Below are 21,133 nucleotides of genomic sequence, written 5' to 3' on the forward strand. Positions count from 1 at the left end.
CTTTTCCTGAAGATTGAGGATGGTAAAGGATATAAAGGTTTCACTGAATACCAAGAGCCTGAAAAACTGCTTGGGTGATTTGACTAATAAAGGCCGGTCTGCTATTGGACTATATAGAGGTGGGAAGGCCAAACCGAGGAATTATGTCTGACAGAAGGGAAGAAATGACTGCAGTGGCCTTCTCAGACCCTGTGGGAAAGGCCTCTACCTATCCAGTGAAAGTGTCAACCTAGACCAAGAGTATTTTAGTTTCCTGACTGGAGGCATGTGAGTAAAGTCAATTTGCCAGTCCTGGGCGGGGGGGGAAACCTTGAGCTTGATGTGTAGGGAAGGGAAGGGGCTTGGGATATTCTTGAGGAGTAGTAGAATAGCAGGTGGAACACTGAGAAGTGATTTCCTTGAGGATAGATTTCCATGATGGAAAGGAAATGAGAGGTTCTAAGAGACGGGCTAGCGGCTTGTAACCTACATGCAGGAGGTTACGAAATGACGACAGAGTAGAATGGGCCTGTGAGGGGGAAGGAGATATTTTCCTTGGTCTAAGAACCATTTGCCTTGTGTGGGAAGAGATTGATAGGTGGAAGTTTCAGCAGGGGAGTAGGTGGGGGTGACTAATGTGAAAGATAAAAACTGACTGTGAGGGACAGAAGTTGGAATTCTAGCTGCTTTTTTAGCTAACTTATCAGCATAAGCATTTTCCTGAGCGATGGGATCTGATGCCTTTTGATGGCCCTTGCAGTGAATGACTCTAGCTTCCTTTGGGAGTAAAGCGGCTTTGAGAAGCGTCTTTATTAAAGAGGCATTAATGATGGAGGACCTTTGCATAGTGTGGAAATCTCTTTCAGCCTATATAACAGCATGGTGGTGCAGAATATGGAAGGCATATTTAGTCAGTATAAATACTGACGCGTGGTCCTTTTGCAAGAGTGAGAGCCTGAGTTAAGGCAACTAGGGCTTGCTGAGAGGTAGTGGAGGGTGGCAGAGCAGTAGCCTCAATGATAGATGAGGAAGATACTATCAGAGAGAGGTAGTCATAAGGGTCAGGTGTGGTATCTGGAATAATGTGAGAGGCCGGACTGAAGTCCGGGCCAGGAACAAGGGTAATTGTTTGAGACTCAACAAAGAGTGAGTATAGCTGAAGGAGTCAGGGAGCAGAAAGTATATGCATCACATGGGAGGAAGAAAATAGATTTTGGAAGTTATGAGAACTGTAGAGAGTGAGTTGAGCATAGTTTGTGATTTTTAGGCCTCTAAAAGTATTAAGGCAGCGGCAGCCGCTGCCCACAGATATGAGGGCTAGGCTAAAACAGTAAGTTCAAGTTGTTTGGACAGAAAGGCTACAGGATGTGGTCCTGGCTCTTGTGTAAGAATTCTGACCTTACTAACTATGCCTAGGAAGGAAAGGAGTTGTTTTATAGAAGGGATTGGGGTTAGGGAGATTCGCTGGACACGATCAGCAGGGAAAGCACATGTGTTTTTATGAGAATTATGCCGAGATAGGTGACAGATGAGGAAGAAATTTGGGCTTGACTGAAGTAATGAGGGCTGTCTGTAAATCCTTGCGGCAGTACAGCCCAGGTAATTTGCTGAGCCTGATGGGTGTCAGGGTCAGTCCAAGTGAAAGTGAAGAGAGGCTGGGATGAGTGGTGCAAAGGAATAGTAAAGAAAGTTATGTTTGAGATCTAGAACAGAATAATGAATAATGGGTTGTGGAGGAAGGTATTGAGTATAGGAGAGTATATGGGTTTGGCACCATGGGGTGGATAGGCAAAACAATTTGATTGATAAGGCGCAGATCCTGAACTAACCTGTAAGCCTTGTCTGGTTTTAGGACAGGTAAAATGGGGGAATTGTAAGGGGAGTTTACAGGCTTTAAAAAGCCATGCTCTAACAGGTGAGTGATAACAGGCTTTAATCCTTTTAAAGCATGCTGTGGGATGGGATATTGGCATTGAGTGGGGTAAGGGTGATTAAGTTTTAATGAGATGGTAAGGGGTGCATGATTGGTCTCTAAGGAGGAAGTAGAGGTATCCGATACTTGTGGGTTAAGGTGGGAAGACACAAGGGAGGATGCGAAGGAGGCTTTGAACTGGGGGAAAAGGCGGCAATGAGGTGTGGCTGTAACCTAGGAATAGTCAGGAAAGCAGATAATTTAGTTAAAATGTCTTGGCCTAATAAGGGAACCGGGCAGGTGGGGATAACTAAAAAGAGTGCATTAAAGAATGTTGTCCAAGTTGGCACCAGAGTTGGGGAGTTATAAGAGGTTTAGAAACTTGGCTGTCAATACCCACAACAGTTATGGAGGCAAGGGAAACAGGCCTTTGAAAAGAAGGTAATGTGGAGTGGGTAGCCTCGGTATTGATTAAGAAGGGTACAGATTTACCTTCCACTGTGACAGTCACCTAGAGTGTCTGGGATGGTCCTGTAGGCTTCCGAGGTGATCGGGCAGTGTCAGTCTTCAGCTGCTAAGTCGAGAAGATCTGGGAAGGAGTCAAGAGAGCCTTGGGCTAGAGTTCCAGGGGCTCTGGAAGTGGCTGCCAGGTGAGTTGAACAGTCCTATTTTCAGTGGGGTCTCGCACAGATGGGACATGGTTTAGGAGGAATCCTGGACTGAGGACATTCCTTGGCCTAGTGGCCAGATTTCTGGCACTTGAAGCAAGCTCCTGGGGGAGGATGTTCTGGAGGAATCTCTGGCAGCTGCAGCTCAGGCGTTTGGAGTTCTTGTGTGCTGGAGATGTGACTGGGGTTTCTCTCACAGTGGAAGCAAGGAATTGCAACTCAGATATACATTGCTACTTGGCTGCCTCTACTTTATTATTGTACACCTTGAAGGCGAGGTTAATTAAGTCCTGTTGTGGGGTTTGAAGGCGGGAATTTAATTTTTTGGGTTTTATTTAATGTCGGGAGCAGATTGGGTAATAAAATATATACTGAGAATAAGACGGCCTTTTGGCCTTTTAGGGTCTAGGGCTGTAAAGTGTCTCAGGGTTGAAGGCTGCTGCTAAACGAGTCATGAACTGGGCTGGGTTTTTCATATTTGATGAAAAAGAGCCTAAACGCTAACTGATTTGGGAGAGGTCGGATAAAGAAAAAGGAGCATTAACCTTGACTATGTCTTTAGCTCTAGTCACCTTTTTAAGAGGAAATTGCTGGGCAGGTGGGGGAGGGCTAGTCGAGGAACGAAACTGTAAGCTAGATAGGGTGTGAGGATGGGAGGTGATAAAAGGATTATAGGGTAGGGGAGCAGAGGCTGATGAAATATTGGGACCTAGCTCAGCCTGGCGAGGACAGGAGAGGTCAGATGGGTCTGTAGAAAAGGAAGATTAGAAAGACTCAGCGACACTTGGGGTTGGGACTGAGGGGACAAGCGGGAGGGAAAGAAGGAAGATTTGGAACGATCTGCATTGGTAACAGAGACTAAGGAGGGACTGATGTGTAAAAGAATGCCTGGACATCAGGCACCTCAGACTGTTTGCCCATTTTATGACAAGAATTATTTAGATCTTATAGGATGGAAAAATCGAAAGTGCCGTTTTCTGGCTATTTGAAATTACCGTTGAGTTTGTATTGGGGTCAAGCCGCACTGTAGAAGAAAAAAAGGCATTTAGGTTTTAGGTCAGGTGTGAGTTGAAGAGGTTTTAAGTTCTTGAGAACACAGGCTAAGGGAGAAGAAGGAGGAATGGAGGGTGGAAGGTGAAGGAGGCAAGCCTAGAGAAAAGAGAGAGTAGAGACACGGAGAGAAGGGGTTGGGGGGGGGTTCTTGCCCTCCAGAAAAGTGGGAAAGGGGTCAAGACATGGAGAGAAGGGGTCAGGAGGTTCTTGCCCTCCAGAAGAGCGGGAAAGGGGTCGAGACATGGACATAAGGGGTCAGGGGGTTCTCGCCCTTCAGAAAAGTGGGAAAGGGGTCGGGAGGTTCTTGCCTCCCAGAAACGCAGAGGATGGGTAGAGACAGGGAGAGAAGGGGTTGGGGGGGGTTCTTGCCCCCCAGAAAAGTTGCACTTGCCACTAAGGGTGAAGGACCAAGGCAGGCATCCCTACATGGTCAAACACCTCTGAAATGTAGGTGAATAATCGGGCAGGCATCCCCGTGTGATTTAAACACCAAGGGAAGACTGTCTTCCAGAGTCCGTGACTGGCGCCGGAGTTTTGGGTCCATGGATAAAAAAGTGTCTCGTCTCTACTAGAAAAGGAAAGGAACTGAAATTAAGAGAAGGGAGAGATTGAAGTATGGCGCCAAGATTGAAAGGAGAAAGAGGTTGAGGGATAGTGAGAGATGTCAGAGAAGAGAGCAAAAAGAGGCCGCTTACCGGATTTAAAATTGGTGAGATGTTCCTTGGGCTGGTCGGTCTGAGGACCCAAGGTGGATCTTTCTCACGGAGCAAAGAGCAGGAGGACAGGGGATTGATCTCCCAAGGGAGGTCCTCCGCTCTGAGTCACAGCACCAAAATGTCATGCACGTCCATATGAAGGGACCACCAAACAGGCTTTGTGTAAGCAATAAAGCTTTTTAATCACCTGGGTGCAGGCGGGCTGAGTCCGAAAAGAGAGTCAGCGAAGGGAGATAGGGTTGGGGTCGTTTTATAGGATTTGGGTAGGTAAAGGAAAATTACAGTCAAAGGGGGTTGTTCTCTGTCAGGCAGGGGTGGGGGGTGACAAGGTGCTCAGTGGGGGAGTTTTTGAGCCAGGATGAGCCAGGAAAAGGAATTTCACATGGTAATGTCATCAGTTAAGGCAGGAACGGGCCATTTTCACTTCTTTTGTGGTGGAGTGTCATCCGTTAAGGCAGGAACCAGCCATCTGGGTGTGTACATGCAGGTCACAGGGGATATGATGGCTTAGCTTTGGCTCAGAGGCCTGACATTGCAGAATGTGTATAGGCTATATGCAAATACTATGCCATTTTATATAAAGAACTTGAACACTGGTTGGGGTGATGTTCTGGAACCAATACCCCATGGATACGAAGGACAACTGTATATACACATGTATATATAAACTATAGATTTACAAGGCCAGAAATTGTTGAGGGTGCCCAGCACAGTAAGTGGTACGAAGTAAGTTATAATAGTTATATTAGTGTTGCCTTCATTGGTGGTGATTTGGAGAATCTATTCTAGGTGGGTACAGCAACGGAGAGTTTGGTCCAGTTTGTCTAGAGTCATGGTGGTGAGAAACAGGAGACAAGCCTGAAAGGATGATTTGGGGCTTTCCTTGTTCTGTTAAGGCACCGGATTATATCAATGCTGTGCATCTGAATGTCAATTTGGAAAGCCAGTCCTCTGCTTCCAGAAACAGGATATTTAACACCTTGAAGAGGTGTGGTAATTGAACATTTTACTTTTTAGTAAAATGTTTTTACATTTTAGGGAGTCTACGGAGAGTGGGGCTGAAGAGTTTAGGAAGAACAAGTAGGCATGGGGGTGGGCAAAAGAACAGAAACAGCATGCACATACATTTTTCTAGGAAAATTTTAGGGAAAGCTAAGTGATGTAAAGTTACACTTAAAAGACTACACATTTTCAGCCGGGCACAGTGGCTCACACCTGTAATCTCAGCACTTTGGGAGGCCAAGGCCTGTGGAACACGAGGTCAGGAGTTCGGGACCAGCTTGGCCAACATGGTGAAACCCCGTCTCTACTAAAAATTAGCTGGGTGTGGTGACAGACACCTGTAATTCCAGCTACTCGGGAGGCTGAGGCAGGAGAATAGCTTGAAACTGGAAGCCAGAGGTTGCAGTGAGCCCAGATCATGCCACTGCACTCCACCCTGGGCAATAAGAGCGAAACTCCGTCTCATAAACAAACAAACAAAAACTACACATTTTCGCACTTTAAGGGCTCAAGGGCTGTACTACTCCTTTGCCACTCTCTTTGCTCTTCTCCGCTCTAGAAAAAATTAATGAACTGACTCAAATCTAAGTTCTCCACTTTACAGCTGGGAAGCCTCCAGGCCAAGGCGGCCAGTGGTTACACAAACCAGGTAAGAAAATAAAATATGCCGAGTAATTTCATAGGACCGGAGGGCTTAGATTTCGAATGCGTGTGACTCTGTCAACTGTGGACTTAACCCTATGCAGAGATTAGAGTACAGAATAGTTAAACAAGAATAAAATAACATTTACCGAACAATCCGTCCTACCCTGGGGTAGGTTTTATTAACAGTCTCATTTTGAAAAGGAAGACAGCTGCCAGTTGTCCCCGATCGCACAGGCATACCGCGCAGATGGGCCTCTGAGCAGCTCAGGGCCAGCCAGAGGTGCAGTAAGAGGCGCGCAATTAAGCGTACGCGCTTCGGTTTCCTCAGGGTCCCCCGAGGCTCCGCTTCACCCAGACGGGCCTCGGCGGGGCGGGGAAACCGGCTCAGAGTTTAGCCTCACCGTGGGGAGGGGCGAGGGAAGCCGGAAGCCCTTCGGTCCGGACCCCGCCTCCGCCCTCGCCCTGCCGCTACTTCCCATTTACCGCCAGCCGATGTGCGTTGGCGACGTCATCGCGTTCACCGTCCCGGAAGTGCGCGTGGCGGCGACGGCGACGGCGGCAGCGGGGCCGGTAAGCGGGCTCGCGCCGCTCAGAGGGGCAGAGTTGGTGGCGTGGGTTGCCGCCCCTTCCTTCCTGCTGTGGGCCAGGGGAGCCGCCGCCCTGAGTCCTCGAGGAAGGCGGGAGTGGGAAGTGGCCAGAGGCCTCCTCAGCACTGGGCATAAGAGCTCCGACGAGGAGGTCGTGTCCCCGCCACGTTTCTGGCGACCGCAGGCGCGGATTCCTTGGCTTCCCTCAGCACTTTCCCCTCCGCGCGGACTGCCCCGAGACGCTTTTTCACTGGGCCTTGTCGCCAGCACCCGGCCTGGGGGGCGGGACGCGCCTTTTCAGGGCGGGGGTCCCCAGAGCGTTTTCCTGAGTTGAGGCGGAGGTGCACGGAAATTAAGTGGGTCCCACGTGGCCTGCTGGGAAGCGCAGCTCCTCCAGCCCGCTTCCGTGGAATGGAATGGTTTTTCTCTGCAGGTTTACACCGGGGCCACTGAAGAGCTGCTGCTGCCTCCTTATGGGCAGAACCCCTGTATGGGGGGAACGAGGATGTGATACGTAGAAGGGAAGGCAGGGTGTGCTGGAAATCAGAGGAGATTGCAAGATGACAGGAAAATAATGAGGAAAATGGCAGCAAAACTAATTAATTCATGGGAAAATACAATTCCTAGGCGCTATCCCAGGGTCATGAATTCTCGAGTGCAGGTGGGGAAGTAGGGTGATATTTGTGCCGAGTAATTTCATAGGACCGGAGGGCTTATGTGACACCTGTGACCATGACAAGTTCTGGAGTCCAGAAACTCGGATAGCGTTTCTAGAATCCCGCACCCTTCACATACTGACTGAAGCCCTGCTCTGGGGAGAGTGCCGTCACAGTACCATGTGGCATGCGAGTGTAGCGGTAATACTCCCCGACCAAACCGCCAAACCGAGGGTTAGGCTGCTTATTCTCGCCTCCCAATAACCAGATGCAGATAAACTAGGAAAGAAGGGAGTTTATTTATGTAACCGGGTACAGGGAGAAGGCCTGGAAAATATCCCAGACCAACTCAGAATAACGAAGTTTTCCAGAGCTTATATACCTTCTAAGCTATATGTGTATGTGTAAGTGTTGCATTCATCTAAAGACATAAGTGATTAACGAATTATCTATAAGATCTGCATCCTGAAGACCTTCCTCGAGAGCCTTAGTAAATTTACTTAATCTAAATGGGTCCAGGTGCTGGGGTGATTACCCTTATATTCTCTACTGCTAAATCATGGAGGTTTGGGGAGTTCCCTCAGACCGCTAGTAAACTTGTTTGTGGAGGCCTGGGGAGTTTCCTCGGATCCCCAGTAAAACTTGTTTAATTCTAAACGGGTCTTGTTAAGAATTCCTTTGTGGCTGGGCAAGATGGCTCCCGCCTGTAATCCCAGCACTTTGGAAGGCCCAGGCGGGCACATCACTTGAGGTCAGGAGTTCGAGGGCAGTCTGGCCAACATGGTGAAACCCTGTCTGTACCCGGAAGTGTAAAAAATTAGCCGGATGTGGTGGCGTGCGCCTGTAATCCTGGCTACTCCTGAGGCTGAGGCAGGAGAATCGCTTGAACCCAGGAGGAGGAGGTTGCAGTGAGCAGAGATCGTGCCATTGCACTCCAGGCTGGGCGGCAGAGGAGACTCCATCTCAAAAAAAAAAAAAAAAAAAAGAATTCCTTTGTTATTTTATCATGCTTCAAGGTCCGGGAAAGTCTTAGGCAAAACTCTTGCTTTGTTACATTCCACCCTTGTTTAAGGGCACTGGCTAGCTTTTTCAACCACTCAGTACTGAAACAGTTATTACGGAGGCCTGCGTTAGTTAGACCCCGCCTGCCACAGTAAGTGCTTCTGGAGAACAAAACCAGGTAGATACATAGATCTAGTCTTAATCCCTCAAATTGACACCTTTTTCAGTTTTTTCATCTGAACAAGAGATGAATTTCTGAAGTTGATAAACTTGCAATGTGCCCCTTTATTTTCCTTCACTTTCCTTCACTTTTAATTTCATTGGTATGCCTGTGTGTTTGCCTTGTAGACGTGTAGTTGGTGACCACCTCTCCAGATGCTGAGGTGCCTGTATCATTGGCACAGGCCAGTACTGAGCTGTAGGTGGAATAGGCTGTGCCTTCTGAAGCAGTATCTATTTACAATGAAGTTGCAGTCTCCCGAATTCCAGTCACTTTTCACAGAAGGATTGAAGAATCTGACAGGTGAGAGATTAGGATACCTTTTCTTGATCTGGAAACCTGTATAAATGGAGAAGTAGAGGGTTAACTTTTTAAGCCTACATTTGGATATTTTCTTTGTTGTTTTAATTATTTTTTAAGAAAAAAAAAATAAGTAGAGGGTCTCTGTGTGTTGCCCAGGCTGGTCTCAAACTCCTGGGCTCAATCCTTGGCTTCCCAAAATGCTAGGATTACAGGTGTGAGCCACGGTGCCCAGTCTGTATGTTTTCATTGTTGGAAGAAAGGCTTGGCTGGGTGTACCCAGCCTGTAATCTCTTGGGGAGGCCAAGGTAGGAGGATTGTTTGAGCCCAGGAGTTTGAGGCTGCAGTGAGCTATGATCATGCCACTCTAGCTTGGGCAACAGAGTGAGACCCTATCTCAAAAAAAAAAAAAAAAAAAAAAAAAAAAATTAAAAGAAAAAAAAAGCTTACATATGGGTGATCCAAAAATATAGCTAAATCACTGGAAAAGGCAAGAAGTTGACTGCAATAAAAAGCATGCTTTTCTGTATGCTGTGCTAAGTACTTTCCATACATTACAGGACTGGTCCTACTGACTTAATGAGTACGTACATTTTGACTTGTTATGTGGAAAACAGATTCTTACGCATGTGAAGTGCTTTGCCTGTGTTTCTGTAACTGCTAACTAGAGAGCTGGGTTTCAAACTTACGCAGTCTGATTTCAGAGCCCAGCTTGTAACCACCAAGATCTGTTTCCTTCCTAGGTATAAGTGCTTTCATGAGAACTGAAGGAAGAAGGAAATAGGAGTTACCTCCATTGTGCATGTTGCAAAACCTGTCTGGAAGGAGCATAGGAAATGGCTTTAGCTAAGCGCCTGACTCCAGTAGTTTCTTGCTGTTGCCACAGTTTTATTAGTATTGGTTCTTAATGTCATCTACTGATGTTGCTATAAAGCAGCCACACAGTAGCATTGCAAAGCCTGTGGGAATTTTAGTAGCACCTTCATAAATATATTTAGTAGTATATGTAGAAATATGACCTAAACAGCACTGGCTATCTATTAGATTCACCTGGGGAGCTTTAAAACACATGCTGGGGTTCTACCTGCAGCCTACTGAATTAGAATCTCTGGGTGGGATGAGCATCTATGTTTTTAGTAAAAGCTCCACAAGTTAATTCTGATGCAAGAAGATAGACGAACCATTACTTTAACATGACTCACCTTGTATTAGCTTATTCTCAAAGCTACTTTCCTGTTCTTGAAATTAGATGATGGCTTTTTAGGTACGTGCCAGAGATAAATGGCCCAGAATATGTTGATTCTTTTAGGTTCTTTTAGACAGACTTTTAAGTAGAGGGCTTAAATGCAGGTTTGGTTATACCGATGCTTCACTATCTTTTTTAATTGGAGAGAGTGAAAATTGCTAAAAATTCACTGTCCAATAGAAATTTATAAGCCCATATGTAATATAAACTTTTCTACTAACCACATTAAAAAGATAGGAATGGTAAAATAAATTTTAATAATTATTTTTAGTACATCTAATTTAATCCAATATATATAAGATACTATCAGTATGAATTTTGTATAAAAATTGTTAATGAGACCGGGCACAGTGGCTCCCACCTGTAATCCTAGCACTTTTGAGTGGCTGAGGCAGGTGGATCAGTTGAGCCCAGGAGTTTGAGACCAGCCTGGGCAACACAGTGAAACCCCATCTCTACTAAAAATAGGCAAGCATAGTGGTATGTGTCTGTAGTCCCTGCTACTTGGGAGGCTGAGGTGGGAGGATCACTGAAGCCTGGGAGGTGGGGGTTGCAGTAAGCCGAGATTGTGCCACTCCACTCCAGCCTGGGCGACACAGACCATGTCTCAAAAAAAAAAAAAAAAAAATTATTAATGAGATATTTCATATTCTTATTTGGAAGTCTTTGAAATCTGGCATGCATTTAATACAGCACATCTGAATTCAGACTCACCACATTTTAAGTGCTCAGTAAGTACAAGTGGCTACTGTTTGAATAGTGCAGATTTTGAAGCTCTGATTTTGGGTTGAGTTGAAGCTTTTTTCTTTCTGTGTATGCCCTTCACAGCCCCCAATTTTTCAACTTCAATTGCAAGAGGCCTCTTGGAAGAAGGAGTAGTAATTAACTCTTGATGGCCTAACTCAGGTCATTCTGCATTTTTTGGAAATAAGGTTCTAGATACTGATTACTCTAGTTTCTTGAACATCATTTTAACAAGTGTGTTTGACTTTCTCAACCTGACATTGAGAACTGGATTTTCTCCACCCTGAGAAATAAGGTCCTAAGGAAGTTAGAGCCTAAATGGTATGGTAAGGTAGAGGTGGTGGTTGCTTTCAGAGTCCTGTCCTTGAAGGACTAGCAAATGAGAACATGGATATATTCTAAAGTTGACTTTTTCTAGGCTACTGGAGAAGTGTCAAGAATGGAATCTTTTAGTGCAACGATTAACAAGTTAGAATGTCAAAGAACTTGGGTGCCCTGGTAAAATGTAATGTTCTGTATAAAAACAAAATGTACAAAAACACACAGCCTTTGTGATGGCTGCTGTATAGTGATACTTGGAGTTTAAATCCTGTACCAATTTTCAAATCTTAATAGCTGCTTTGCCATGTGTAAAATTAGTTTTTAGTATGTAAGAATATGAGAGACTAGAATAGTGTATTATTGTCATGTCATAAGGGTTTTATAATTTGTCAGGTTATTTTATGTATCTTTCTTTTTGCTTCAGGACAATCACATGCTAGTGGCATATAAGATTATTTCTCAGCTGGCTGCAGTAGCTCACGCCTGTAATCCCAGCACTTTGGGAGGCTGAGGTGGGAGAATTGCTTGAGCCCAGGAGTTAGAGACCAGCCTGAGCAACATAGTGAAATCCCATCTGTACAAAAATAATAATAATAAATTTAGCCAGTTATGGTGATGCACACCTGTAGTCCCAGCTACTCAGTAGGCTGAGGCAGGGGGTTCTTTAAACTTGGAGTCAGGGCTCTGCAGTGAGCTGTGATGGTGCCACTACACTCCAGCCTGGATGACAGTGAGACCCTCTCTCAAAAAAAAAAGATTATTTTTCTGTCCTAGAGATGAGGCTGAAGTTCCCAATGCAGATGATTTTTGCCTGAGCTAACAGCATTAATAGACGAGCAAGGACTTCTGTGGTCTGTTGGCTGTTGTCTATAGGGGGTGATAGTGCTCAGTGTTATGTGATGTCAGAAGGCCATCATATTAAAATTTAGCACAATAGGAACAACTGATCACTCTCTTGAAGTCCGGAACTCTTAGAACAGATGGTCTGTTTTCCTGTAGTAATGCTTACATCATGTCTTCCCACTCATAGCTCCCACTCACTGCCCCTTACCCCACCCCAGCCTCCAGTTGTCAAAATTCAAAGCTGTAAAGGGAAGAAGTTCATGAAAATTTAATTAAAAGTTAACATTAAAAAGAGGTGACAATTATAAAAGTTTTCTGACATTAATGTATGGTCTTTTGAATTGCTAATAAGAATGATTAACAATTGCTTTCTATCAGATGTGGCATTTGGAGCAAATAAACACAGTTTGGGGATGATGAGAGTCTGCATTTCTTGACTTGACTTTTAGCTTAAGTTTGCAGTTAAATTTGGTTGCATTAGGTGTTGTTTTCACTGAATTATTTCATTGAACGTAGCTTGCAAAGTCTTTTGAAATGTTGACTGCATCCCTGTTTCTGTAAGATAGAAGATACCAGTAACAGGAATAAATACATCTTTAAGGTTGATAGTCCCTGCTGTTTTAGGCCAATGTGAAATTATGCTTTTCTTATAATTTTTATGACTGCTCTTTCATATAGACAGATAAATATGCCTTGATATGTCTTTCTCAATTGTCTTAAATGTTATTTTGAAAATCCTGAATGGCAAGTTCTTTGGAGTGGTTTAATAACATAGGGCTAATCAAAATGGTGAATATATTACTTTGAGTTCTGGATCTCTTTGTAATGCAGTTAACATACTAACTTTGAATTTATTGTTTTATTTTAGTAAAGCCAGCATGAGAATCTTACATCAGTAGTTATCTATGTAAATTAAGCCTTGACCTTCTTCATTCCATTATTTATAGTAGGTTCAAATGAACGTAAAACTTGCCCTTTATTTGCTTGAATTTCAGAACAGCTACCTGATACTGTTTTAAGAAAACTTAAAAAATCCCAATACTTTCCAGTGAAGTCATTTTTTTTTTAATAGCTAGAATATCCTAATTCAGTTTAATTATGAGCCAAATTGGTATAAAGATGAATAAGATAGGTTTTCTACCCTGAGAAGTGGGGAGACAAAGACATAAAACAGGTAATTTTAATATAATTGGTATGTATAAAGATACGCTATACTAGACTCTTAGAAGAAATTCACCTAACCTCACCTTCAGGTGAGGCTTCCTAAAGTGAATCACAACAGATAAGTAAGAGTGAGCTAGATCAATGTTTTCCAACTGGGTAGTTACCTCTTAGTGGGCCATGAAGTCAATTTAGTCGTCATGACCTGTATTTAAAAAAAAAAAGAATAGAATAGATTGCATGATATGAAGGGCAGATTTTCTTTTATGATACTTTTGTTTGCCATGTAGACATACAAATTTCAGTGACTGCTATGTGAATGTCTTAGCGTGGGTTATGGGCCAAGAAGTGTGACAGCCAGCCACTGAGCGAGCGTAAATTGGGGAGGTATTTCAGCGAAGTGGCTCACACAAGCAAAATTATGGAGGAAAACTACGGGGAGAGTTTGGTGCAGACAGCTGGTGCAGGCAAAGTGTGATGCAAAGTTTAGCAAGAGATGAGACAAATAGGTCATGGAAGCCTTTGGATATAGCACTGAGGAATTTGGGTACTGTGTTGTGGGTAGTTAGAAGGAGCAGTTAATGCATAGCATAATTAACCTGGTGTTTTGGGTACTGTGTTGTGAATAGTTAGGACGAGCAGTTAATGCATAGCATAAATTAACCTAGTGTTTTAGATCCCCAAGTCTGGATGGTGGAGGCTGGATTTAAGGGATGCGACGTGGTCCTGGAAGTGGGCCTTGATGGGAAGTGTGGCATTAGGGGAATATGAGCACTTATTCTTGGGGAGAGCTTGTGGAAAAGATATCCTTAATTAAGTTAAGAGGGTAGAGGGAGGGAGCATTTGTTTTTTGTTTTTTTATTATTATACTTTAAGTTCTAGGGTACATGTGCACGACGTGCAGGTTTGTTACATATGTATACATATGCCTTGTTGGTGTGCTGCACCCATTAACTTGTCATTTACCTTAGGTATATTTCCTAATGCTATCCCTCCCCACTCCCCTCTACCCACAATAGGCCCCGTTGTGTGATGTTCCCCTTCCTGTGTCCAAGTGATCTCATTGTTCAGTTCCCACCTATGAGTGAGAACATGTGGTGTTTGGTTTTCTGTTCTTGCGGTAGTTTGCTGAGAATGATGGTTTCCAGCTGCATCCATGTCCCTACAAAGGACATGAATTCATCCTTTTTTATGGCTGCATAGTATTCCATGGTGTATATGTGCCACATTTTCTTCATCCAGTCTGCCACTGATGGACATTTGGGTTGATTCCAAGTCTTTGCTATTTTGAATAGTGCTGCAATAAACATACGTGTGCATGTGTCTTTATAGCAGCATGACTTATAATCCTTTGGGTATATCCCCAGTAATGGGATGGCTGGGTCAAATGGTATTTCTAGTTCTAGATCCTTGAGGAATCGCCATACTGTTTTCCACAATGGTTGAACTAGTTTATGGTCCCACCAACAGTGTAAAAGTGTTCCTATTTCTCCACATCGTCTCCAGCACCTGTTATTTCCTGATTTTTTAATGATTGCCATTCTAACTGGTGTAAGATGGTATCTCATTGTGGTTTTGATTTGCATTTCTCTGATGGCGAGTGATGATGAGCATTTTTTCATGTGTCTGTTGGCTGTATGAATGTCTTCTTTTGAGAAATGTCTGTTCATATCCTTTGCCCACTTTTTGATGGGGTTGTTTGTTTTTTTCTTATAAGTTTGATTGAGTTCTTTATAGGTTCTGGATATTAGCCCTTATCAGATGAGTAGATTGCAAAAATTTTCTCCCATTCTCTAGGTTGCCTGTTCACTCTGACGGTAGTTTCTTTTGCTGTTCAGAAGCTCTTTAGTTTAATTAGATCCCATTTGTCAATTTTGGCTTTTGTTGCCGTTGCTTTTGGTGTTTTAGACATGAAGTCCTTGCCCATGCCTATGTCCTGAATGGTATTACCTAGGTTTTCTTCTAGGGTTTTTATGGTTTTAGGTCTAACATTTAAGTCTCTAATCCATCTTGAATTAATTTTCGTATAAGGAGTAAGGAAAGGATCCAGTTTCAGCTTTCTACTTATGGCTAGCCAATTTTCCCAGCACCATTTATTAAATAGGGAATCCTTTCCGCATTTCTTGTTTTTGTCAGCTTTGTCAAAGATCAGATGGCTGTAGATGTGTGGTATTATTTCTGAGGACTCAGTTCTGTTCCATTGGTCCATATCTCTGTTTTGGTACCAGTACCATGCTGTTTTGGTTACTGTAGCCTTGTAGTATAGTTTGAAGTCAGGTAGCGTGATGCCTCCAGATTTGTTCTTTTGGCTTAGGATTGTCTTGGCAATGCAGGGTCTTTTTTGGTTCCATATGTACTTTAAAGCAGTTTTTTCCAATTCTGTGAAGAAAGTCATTGGTAGCTTACTGGGGATGGCATTGAATCTATAAATTACCTTGGGCAGTATGGCCATTTTCACAATATTGATTCTTCCTATCCATGAGCATGGTATGTTCTTCCGTCTGTTTGTGTCCTCTTTTATTTCACTGAGCAATGGTTTGTAGTTCTCCTTGAAGAGGTCCTTTACATCCCTTGTAAGTTGGATTCCTAGGTATTTTATTCTCTTTGAAACTATCTTGAATGGGAGTTCATTCATGATTTGGCTCTCTGTTTGTCTGTTACTGGTGTATAAGAATGCTTGTGATTTTTGCACATTGATTTTGTATCCTGAGACTTTGCTGAAGTTGCTTATCAGCTTAAGGAGATTTTGGGCTGAGATGATGGAGTTTTCTAAATATACAATCATGTCATCTGCAAACAGGGACAATTTGACTTCTTTTCCTAACTGAATACCGTTTATTTCTTTCTCTTGCCTGATTGCCCTAGCCAGAACTTCCAACCCTATGTTGAATAGGAGTGGTGAGAGAGGGCATCCCTGTCTTGTGCCAGTTTCCAAAGGGAATGCTTCCAGTTTTTGCCCATTCAGTATGGTATTGGCTGTGGGTTTGTCATAAATAGCACTTATTATTTTCAGATACGTTCCATCAATCCCGAATTTATTGAGAGTTTTTAGCATGAAGGGCTGTTGAATTTTGTCAAAGGCCTTTTCTGCATCTATTGAGATAATCGTGTGGTTTTTGTCTTTGGTTCTGTTTATATGCTGGATTATGTTTATTGCTTTGCATATGTTGTGTTGCATCCCAGGGATGAAGCCCACTTGATCATGGTGGATAAGCTTTTTGATGTGCTGCTGGATTCCGTTTGCCAGTATTTTATTGAGGATTTTTGCATTCATGTTCATCAGGGATATTGGTCCAAAATTCTCTGTTTTTGTTGTATCTCTGTCAGGCTTTGGTATCATGATGATGTTGGCCTCGTAAAATGAGTTAGGGAGGATTCCCTCTTTTTCTGTTGATTGGAATAGTTTCAGAAGGAATGGTACCAACTCCTCCTTGTACCTCCGGTAGAATTCGGCTGTGAATCCGTCTGGTCCTGGACTTTTTTTGGTCAGTAGGCTATTAATTATTGCCTCAATTTCAGAGCCTGCTATTGGTCTATTCAGGGATTCAACTTCTTCCTGGTTTAGTCTTGGGAGAGTGTAAGTGTCCAGGAAATTATCCGTCTCTTCTAGGTTTTCTAGTTTATTTGCGTACAGGTGTTTATAGTATTCTCTGATGGTAGTTTGTATTTCTGTGGGGTCGGTGGTGATATCCCCTTTATCATTTTTTTATTGCATCTATTTGATTCTTCTCTCTTTTCTTCTTTATTAGTCTTGCTAGCGGTCTATCAATTTTGTTGATCTTTTCAAAAAACCAGCTCCTGAATTCGTTGATTTTTTTTTGGAGGGTTTTTGTGTCTCTGTCTCCTTCAGCTCTGCTCTGATCTTAGTTATTTCTTGCCTTCTGCTAGCTTTTGAATGTGTTTGCTCTTGCTTCTCCAGTTCTTTTAATTGTGATGTTAGGGTGTCAATTTTAGTTCTTTCCTGCTTTTTCTTGTGGGCATTTAGTGCTATACATTTCCCTCTACACACTGCTTTAAATGTGTCCCAGAGATTCTGGTATGTTGTGTCTTTGTTCTCATTGGTTTCAAAGAACATCTTTATTTCTGCCTTCATTTCGTTATATACCCGGTAGTCATTCAGGAGCAGGTTGTTCAGTTTCTATGTAGTTCAGCGGTTTTGATTGAGTTTCTTAGTCCTGAGTTCTAGTTTAATTGCACTGTGGTCTGAGAGACAGTTTGTTATAATTTCTGTTCTTGTACATTTGCTGAGGAGTGCTTTACTTCCAACTATGTGGTCTATTTTGGAATAAGTGTGATGTGGTGCTGAGAAGAATGCATATTCTGTTGATTTGGGGTGGAGAGTTCTGTAGATGTCTATTAGGTCCGCTTGGTGCAGAGTTGAGTTCAATTCCTGGATATCCTTGTTAACTTTCTGTCTCGTTGATCTGTCTAATGTTGACGGTGGGGTGTTAAAGTCTCCCATTATTATTGTATGGGAGTCTAAGTCTCTTTGTAAGTCTCTAAGGACTTGCTTTATGAATCTGGGTGCTCCTGTATTGGGTGCATATATACTTAGGATAGTTAGCTCTTCCTGATGAATTGATCCCTTTACCATTATTTAATGGCCTTCTTTGTCTCTTTTGATCTTTGATGGTTTAAATTCTGTTTCATCAGAGACTAGGATTGCAACCCCTGCTTTTTTTTGTTCTCCATTTGCTTGGTAGATCTTCTTCCATCCCTTTATTTTGAGCCTTTGTGTGTCTTTGCATGTGAGATGGGTCTCCTGAATACAGCAAACTGGTGGGTCTTGACTCTTTATCCAATTTGCCAGTGTGTGTCTTTTAATTGGACTATTTAGTCCATTTACATTTAAGGTTAATATTGTTATGTGTGAACTTGATCCTGTCATTATGATATTAGCTGGTTGTTGTTTTTTTTTTTTTTTTGACGCGGAGTCTTGCTCTGTGCCCCAGGCTGGAGTGCAGTGGCGCGATCTCGGCTCACTGCAAGCTCCGCTTCCCCGGGTTCACGCCATTCTCCTGCCTCAGCTTCCCGAGTAGCTGGGACTACAGGCGCCCGCCACCTCGCCCGGCTAATTTTCTTGTATTTTTAGTAGAGACGGGGTTTCACCGTGTTAGCCAGGATGGTCTCGATCTCCTGACCTCATGATCCGCCCGTCTCGGCCTCCCAAAGTGCTGGGATTACAGGCTTGAGCCACTGCGCCCGGCCTAGCTGGTTGTTTTGCTTGCTAGTTGATGCAGTTTCTTCCTAGCATCATTGGACTTTACATTTTGACATGTTTTTGCAATGGCTGGTACCTGTTGTTCCTTTCCATGTTTAGTGCTTCCTTCAGGATCTCTTGTAGGGCAGGCCTGGTGGTGACAAAATCTCTAAGCATTTGCTTATCTGTAAAGGATTTTATTTCTCCTTCACCTATGAAACCTAATTTGGCTGGATATGAAATTCTGGGTTGAAAATTCTTTTAAGAATGTTGAATATTGGCCCCCACTCTCTTCTGGCTTGGGGAGTTTCTGTGGAGAGATCTGCTGTTAGTCTGATGGGCTTCCCTTTGTGTGTAACCCGACCTTTCTCTTTGGCTGCCCTTAACATTTTTTCCTTCATTTCAACTTTGGTGAATCTGACAATTATGTGTCTCGGAGTTGCTCTTCTCGAGGAGTATCTTTGTGGCATTCTCTGTATTTCCTGAATTTGAATGTTGGCCTGCCTTACCAGGTTGGGGAAGTTCTCCTGGATGATATCCTGCAGAGTGTTTTCCAACTTGATTCCATTTTCCCCGTCACTTTCAGGCACACCAATCAGATGTAGATTTGGTCTTTTCACATAATCCCATACTTCTTGGAGGCTTTGTTCATTTCTTTTTACGCTTTTTTCTCCACACTTCTCTTCTCGCTTCATTTCATTCATTTGATCTTCAATCGCTGATACAATTTCTTCTAGTTGATCGAGTCGGTTACTGAAGCTTGTGCATTTGTCACATATTTCTTGTGTTATGGTTTTCATCTCTATCAGTTCTTTTAAGGTCTTCTCTGCATTGATTATTCTAGTTATCCATTCATCCATTCTTTTTTCAAGGTTTTTAGTTTCTTTGCGCTGGTTACGTAGTTCCTCCTTTAGCTCTGAGAAGTTTGATCGACTGAAGCCTTCTTCTCTCAACTCATCAAAGTCATTCTCCATCCAGCTTTGTTCCTCTGCTGGCGATGAGCTGTGTTCCTTTGGAGGGGGAGATGCGCTCTGATTTTTTGAATATCCAGCTTTTCTGCACTGCTTTTTCCCCATCTTTGTGGTTTTATCTGCCTTTGGTCTTTGATGATGGTGACGTACTGATGGGGTTTTGGTGTGGGTGTCCTTTCTGTTTGTTAGTTTTCCTTCTAACAGTCAGGACCCTCAGCTGTAGGTCTGTTGGAGTTTGCTTGAGGTCTACTCCAGATGCTGTTTGCTGGGTATCAGCAGCAGAGGCTGCAGAAGATAGAATATTGCTGCACGGCGAGTGTTGCTGTCTGATTCTTGCTCTGGAAGCTTCGTCTCAGGGGTGTACACTGCCGTGTGAGGTGTGAGATGTCGGTCTGCACCTCAGTTGAAAATGCAGAAATCACCGGTCTTCTGTGTCACTCACGCTGGGAGCTGGAGTCTGGAGCTGTTCCTATTCGGCCATCTTGGGCACGCCCCCGCATTTGTTATTTTTAAGCAAATCATTTTAAGGAGTCTACAGAGAATGGGGCTGAAAGATGTGGGAAGAATAGGTAGAAGAGGAGTGTGGGCAGGATAGAGAACAGAAGACGTTTAGGTAGGGACGGAGGATTATGTTCTGAGTTGTGATTAGAGGTGCTGGAACTTTGATGTATGATGAGTTTATTTGAATGCTCGTGTCACTGCCCACTAGCCAAAGACCAACAGGGACACAAGTTGGGTTGTTACTCCTGGCAGTGAGGAGCAACATGCTGAGTGAGGAGTAGCATGCTGACCCTGGAGAACCCAGAGGTATGCTCAGTAAGAGGGCTTTAGAAATGACTTCTAATAGGAGTTGGGCTTGTATTGGGTCATATTGGAGAGCATTTAAGGTAGTAGAGCTTTGCAGTGGGTTAGATGCTCTCAGGAAGCAGAAGTAATTCTCTGATTGGGTGTCTTAATAATGCTTTCCTAGAAGTTGAGTACAGTTGTGAGACTAAACCTAATTGGTAAGGCACAGTCACTGTTACCAACTATTGTAGGGTGTATCATGTACAGTGTTCATGTTTTGTGTATGTTTAGCTGATTACAGAGTTGTCTTGATCGATCCATCATGGCACAGAATGGGCTTGTGTAGATATTGATGTTTTGTGAAATTGTTTCTGTTCCACAGGACCCCAGGACCTAATATTGTGACAGGCCAGCTCCTGGATGCCATTCTCACTAGGTTCCATGTGGGCATATGGATATAGTTATAGTGGATTTTGCCTTACCCTGTACATATAGAGGAGTCAGCTATATACTTGCTTGTAGTTGTTCAGTGTCCAAACGGTTCTACCTAGAGCACAGATAGGAGTTGATTTTAGAATTATATACAGATCATTTCTTGAAGGACTTTTAGCTATAAACATTTATCATAAGTGGTATAGACTAATGTTGTCTGATAGTTTGATGCATGAACATCCTGCCTCAACATCTATTTATACACACAGAGAAATAAAAGAACATGTTACCATTTCTAAAGTATGCACATAAATGGGGAAAAGAAAGTAGAATTGTTTGATTTACTTTTTTTTTTTTTTTTTTTGAGATAAGGTCTTGCTGTGTCACCCAGGCTGGAGTGCAGTAGCACGATCATAGCTCACCGCAGCCTTGAACTCCAGGGCTCAAGCCATCCTCCCACCTCAGCCTCCCAAGTAGCTGGGACTACAGGTGTGCGCCATTTAACCTGGCTATTTTTATTTTTTGTAGAGTTAGAGTTTTTGCTTTTTGCCCAGGCTGATCTTGAACTCCTGGGCTCAAGTGATCTTTTCGCCTCAGCCTTCCAAAGTATCAGGATTACAGGTGTGAGCCACTGCGCCTAACCTGCTTTAGTCTTTAGTAATACTTCAAATTTGTATTGATCACTTTGA

General features: G+C 43.4%; 1 protein-coding gene and 1 long non-coding RNA gene across 4 annotated transcripts in view; one reads left to right on the top strand and one right to left on the bottom strand.

Moving 5' to 3' along the window:
• Nucleotides 1-6,116: 6,116 nt before the first annotated feature.
• LOC102116851 (uncharacterized) lies at nucleotides 6,117-20,559 on the bottom strand. The gene is made up of 3 exons (XR_001488848.4): nucleotides 20,495-20,559; nucleotides 13,223-13,260; nucleotides 6,117-8,779 (listed from the first exon to the last, which is right to left on the bottom strand). It is a non-coding gene; the product is annotated as an uncharacterized lncRNA (long non-coding RNA).
• The window catches only part of TRNT1 (tRNA nucleotidyl transferase 1), a 31,141-nt gene continuing 16,516 nt past the window's right edge, over nucleotides 6,509-21,133 (top strand). For all 3 annotated transcript variants that reach the window (XR_012431365.1, XM_045385861.2, XM_005547653.4), the window contains exons 1-2: nucleotides 6,509-6,545; nucleotides 8,569-8,743. Coding sequence is in view for 2 of the 3 variants with exons in the window: in XM_045385861.2 (XP_045241796.1) it covers nucleotides 8,596-8,743 (148 nt within the window). In the remaining variant the exon portion in view is untranslated. The remainder of the gene's footprint in view (nucleotides 6,546-8,568; nucleotides 8,744-21,133) is intronic.

Source organism: Macaca fascicularis, chromosome 2 (genome assembly GCF_037993035.2).
Source record: "Macaca fascicularis isolate 582-1 chromosome 2, T2T-MFA8v1.1".
In the NCBI taxonomy this organism is placed as follows: Eukaryota; Metazoa; Chordata; class Mammalia; order Primates; family Cercopithecidae; genus Macaca; species Macaca fascicularis.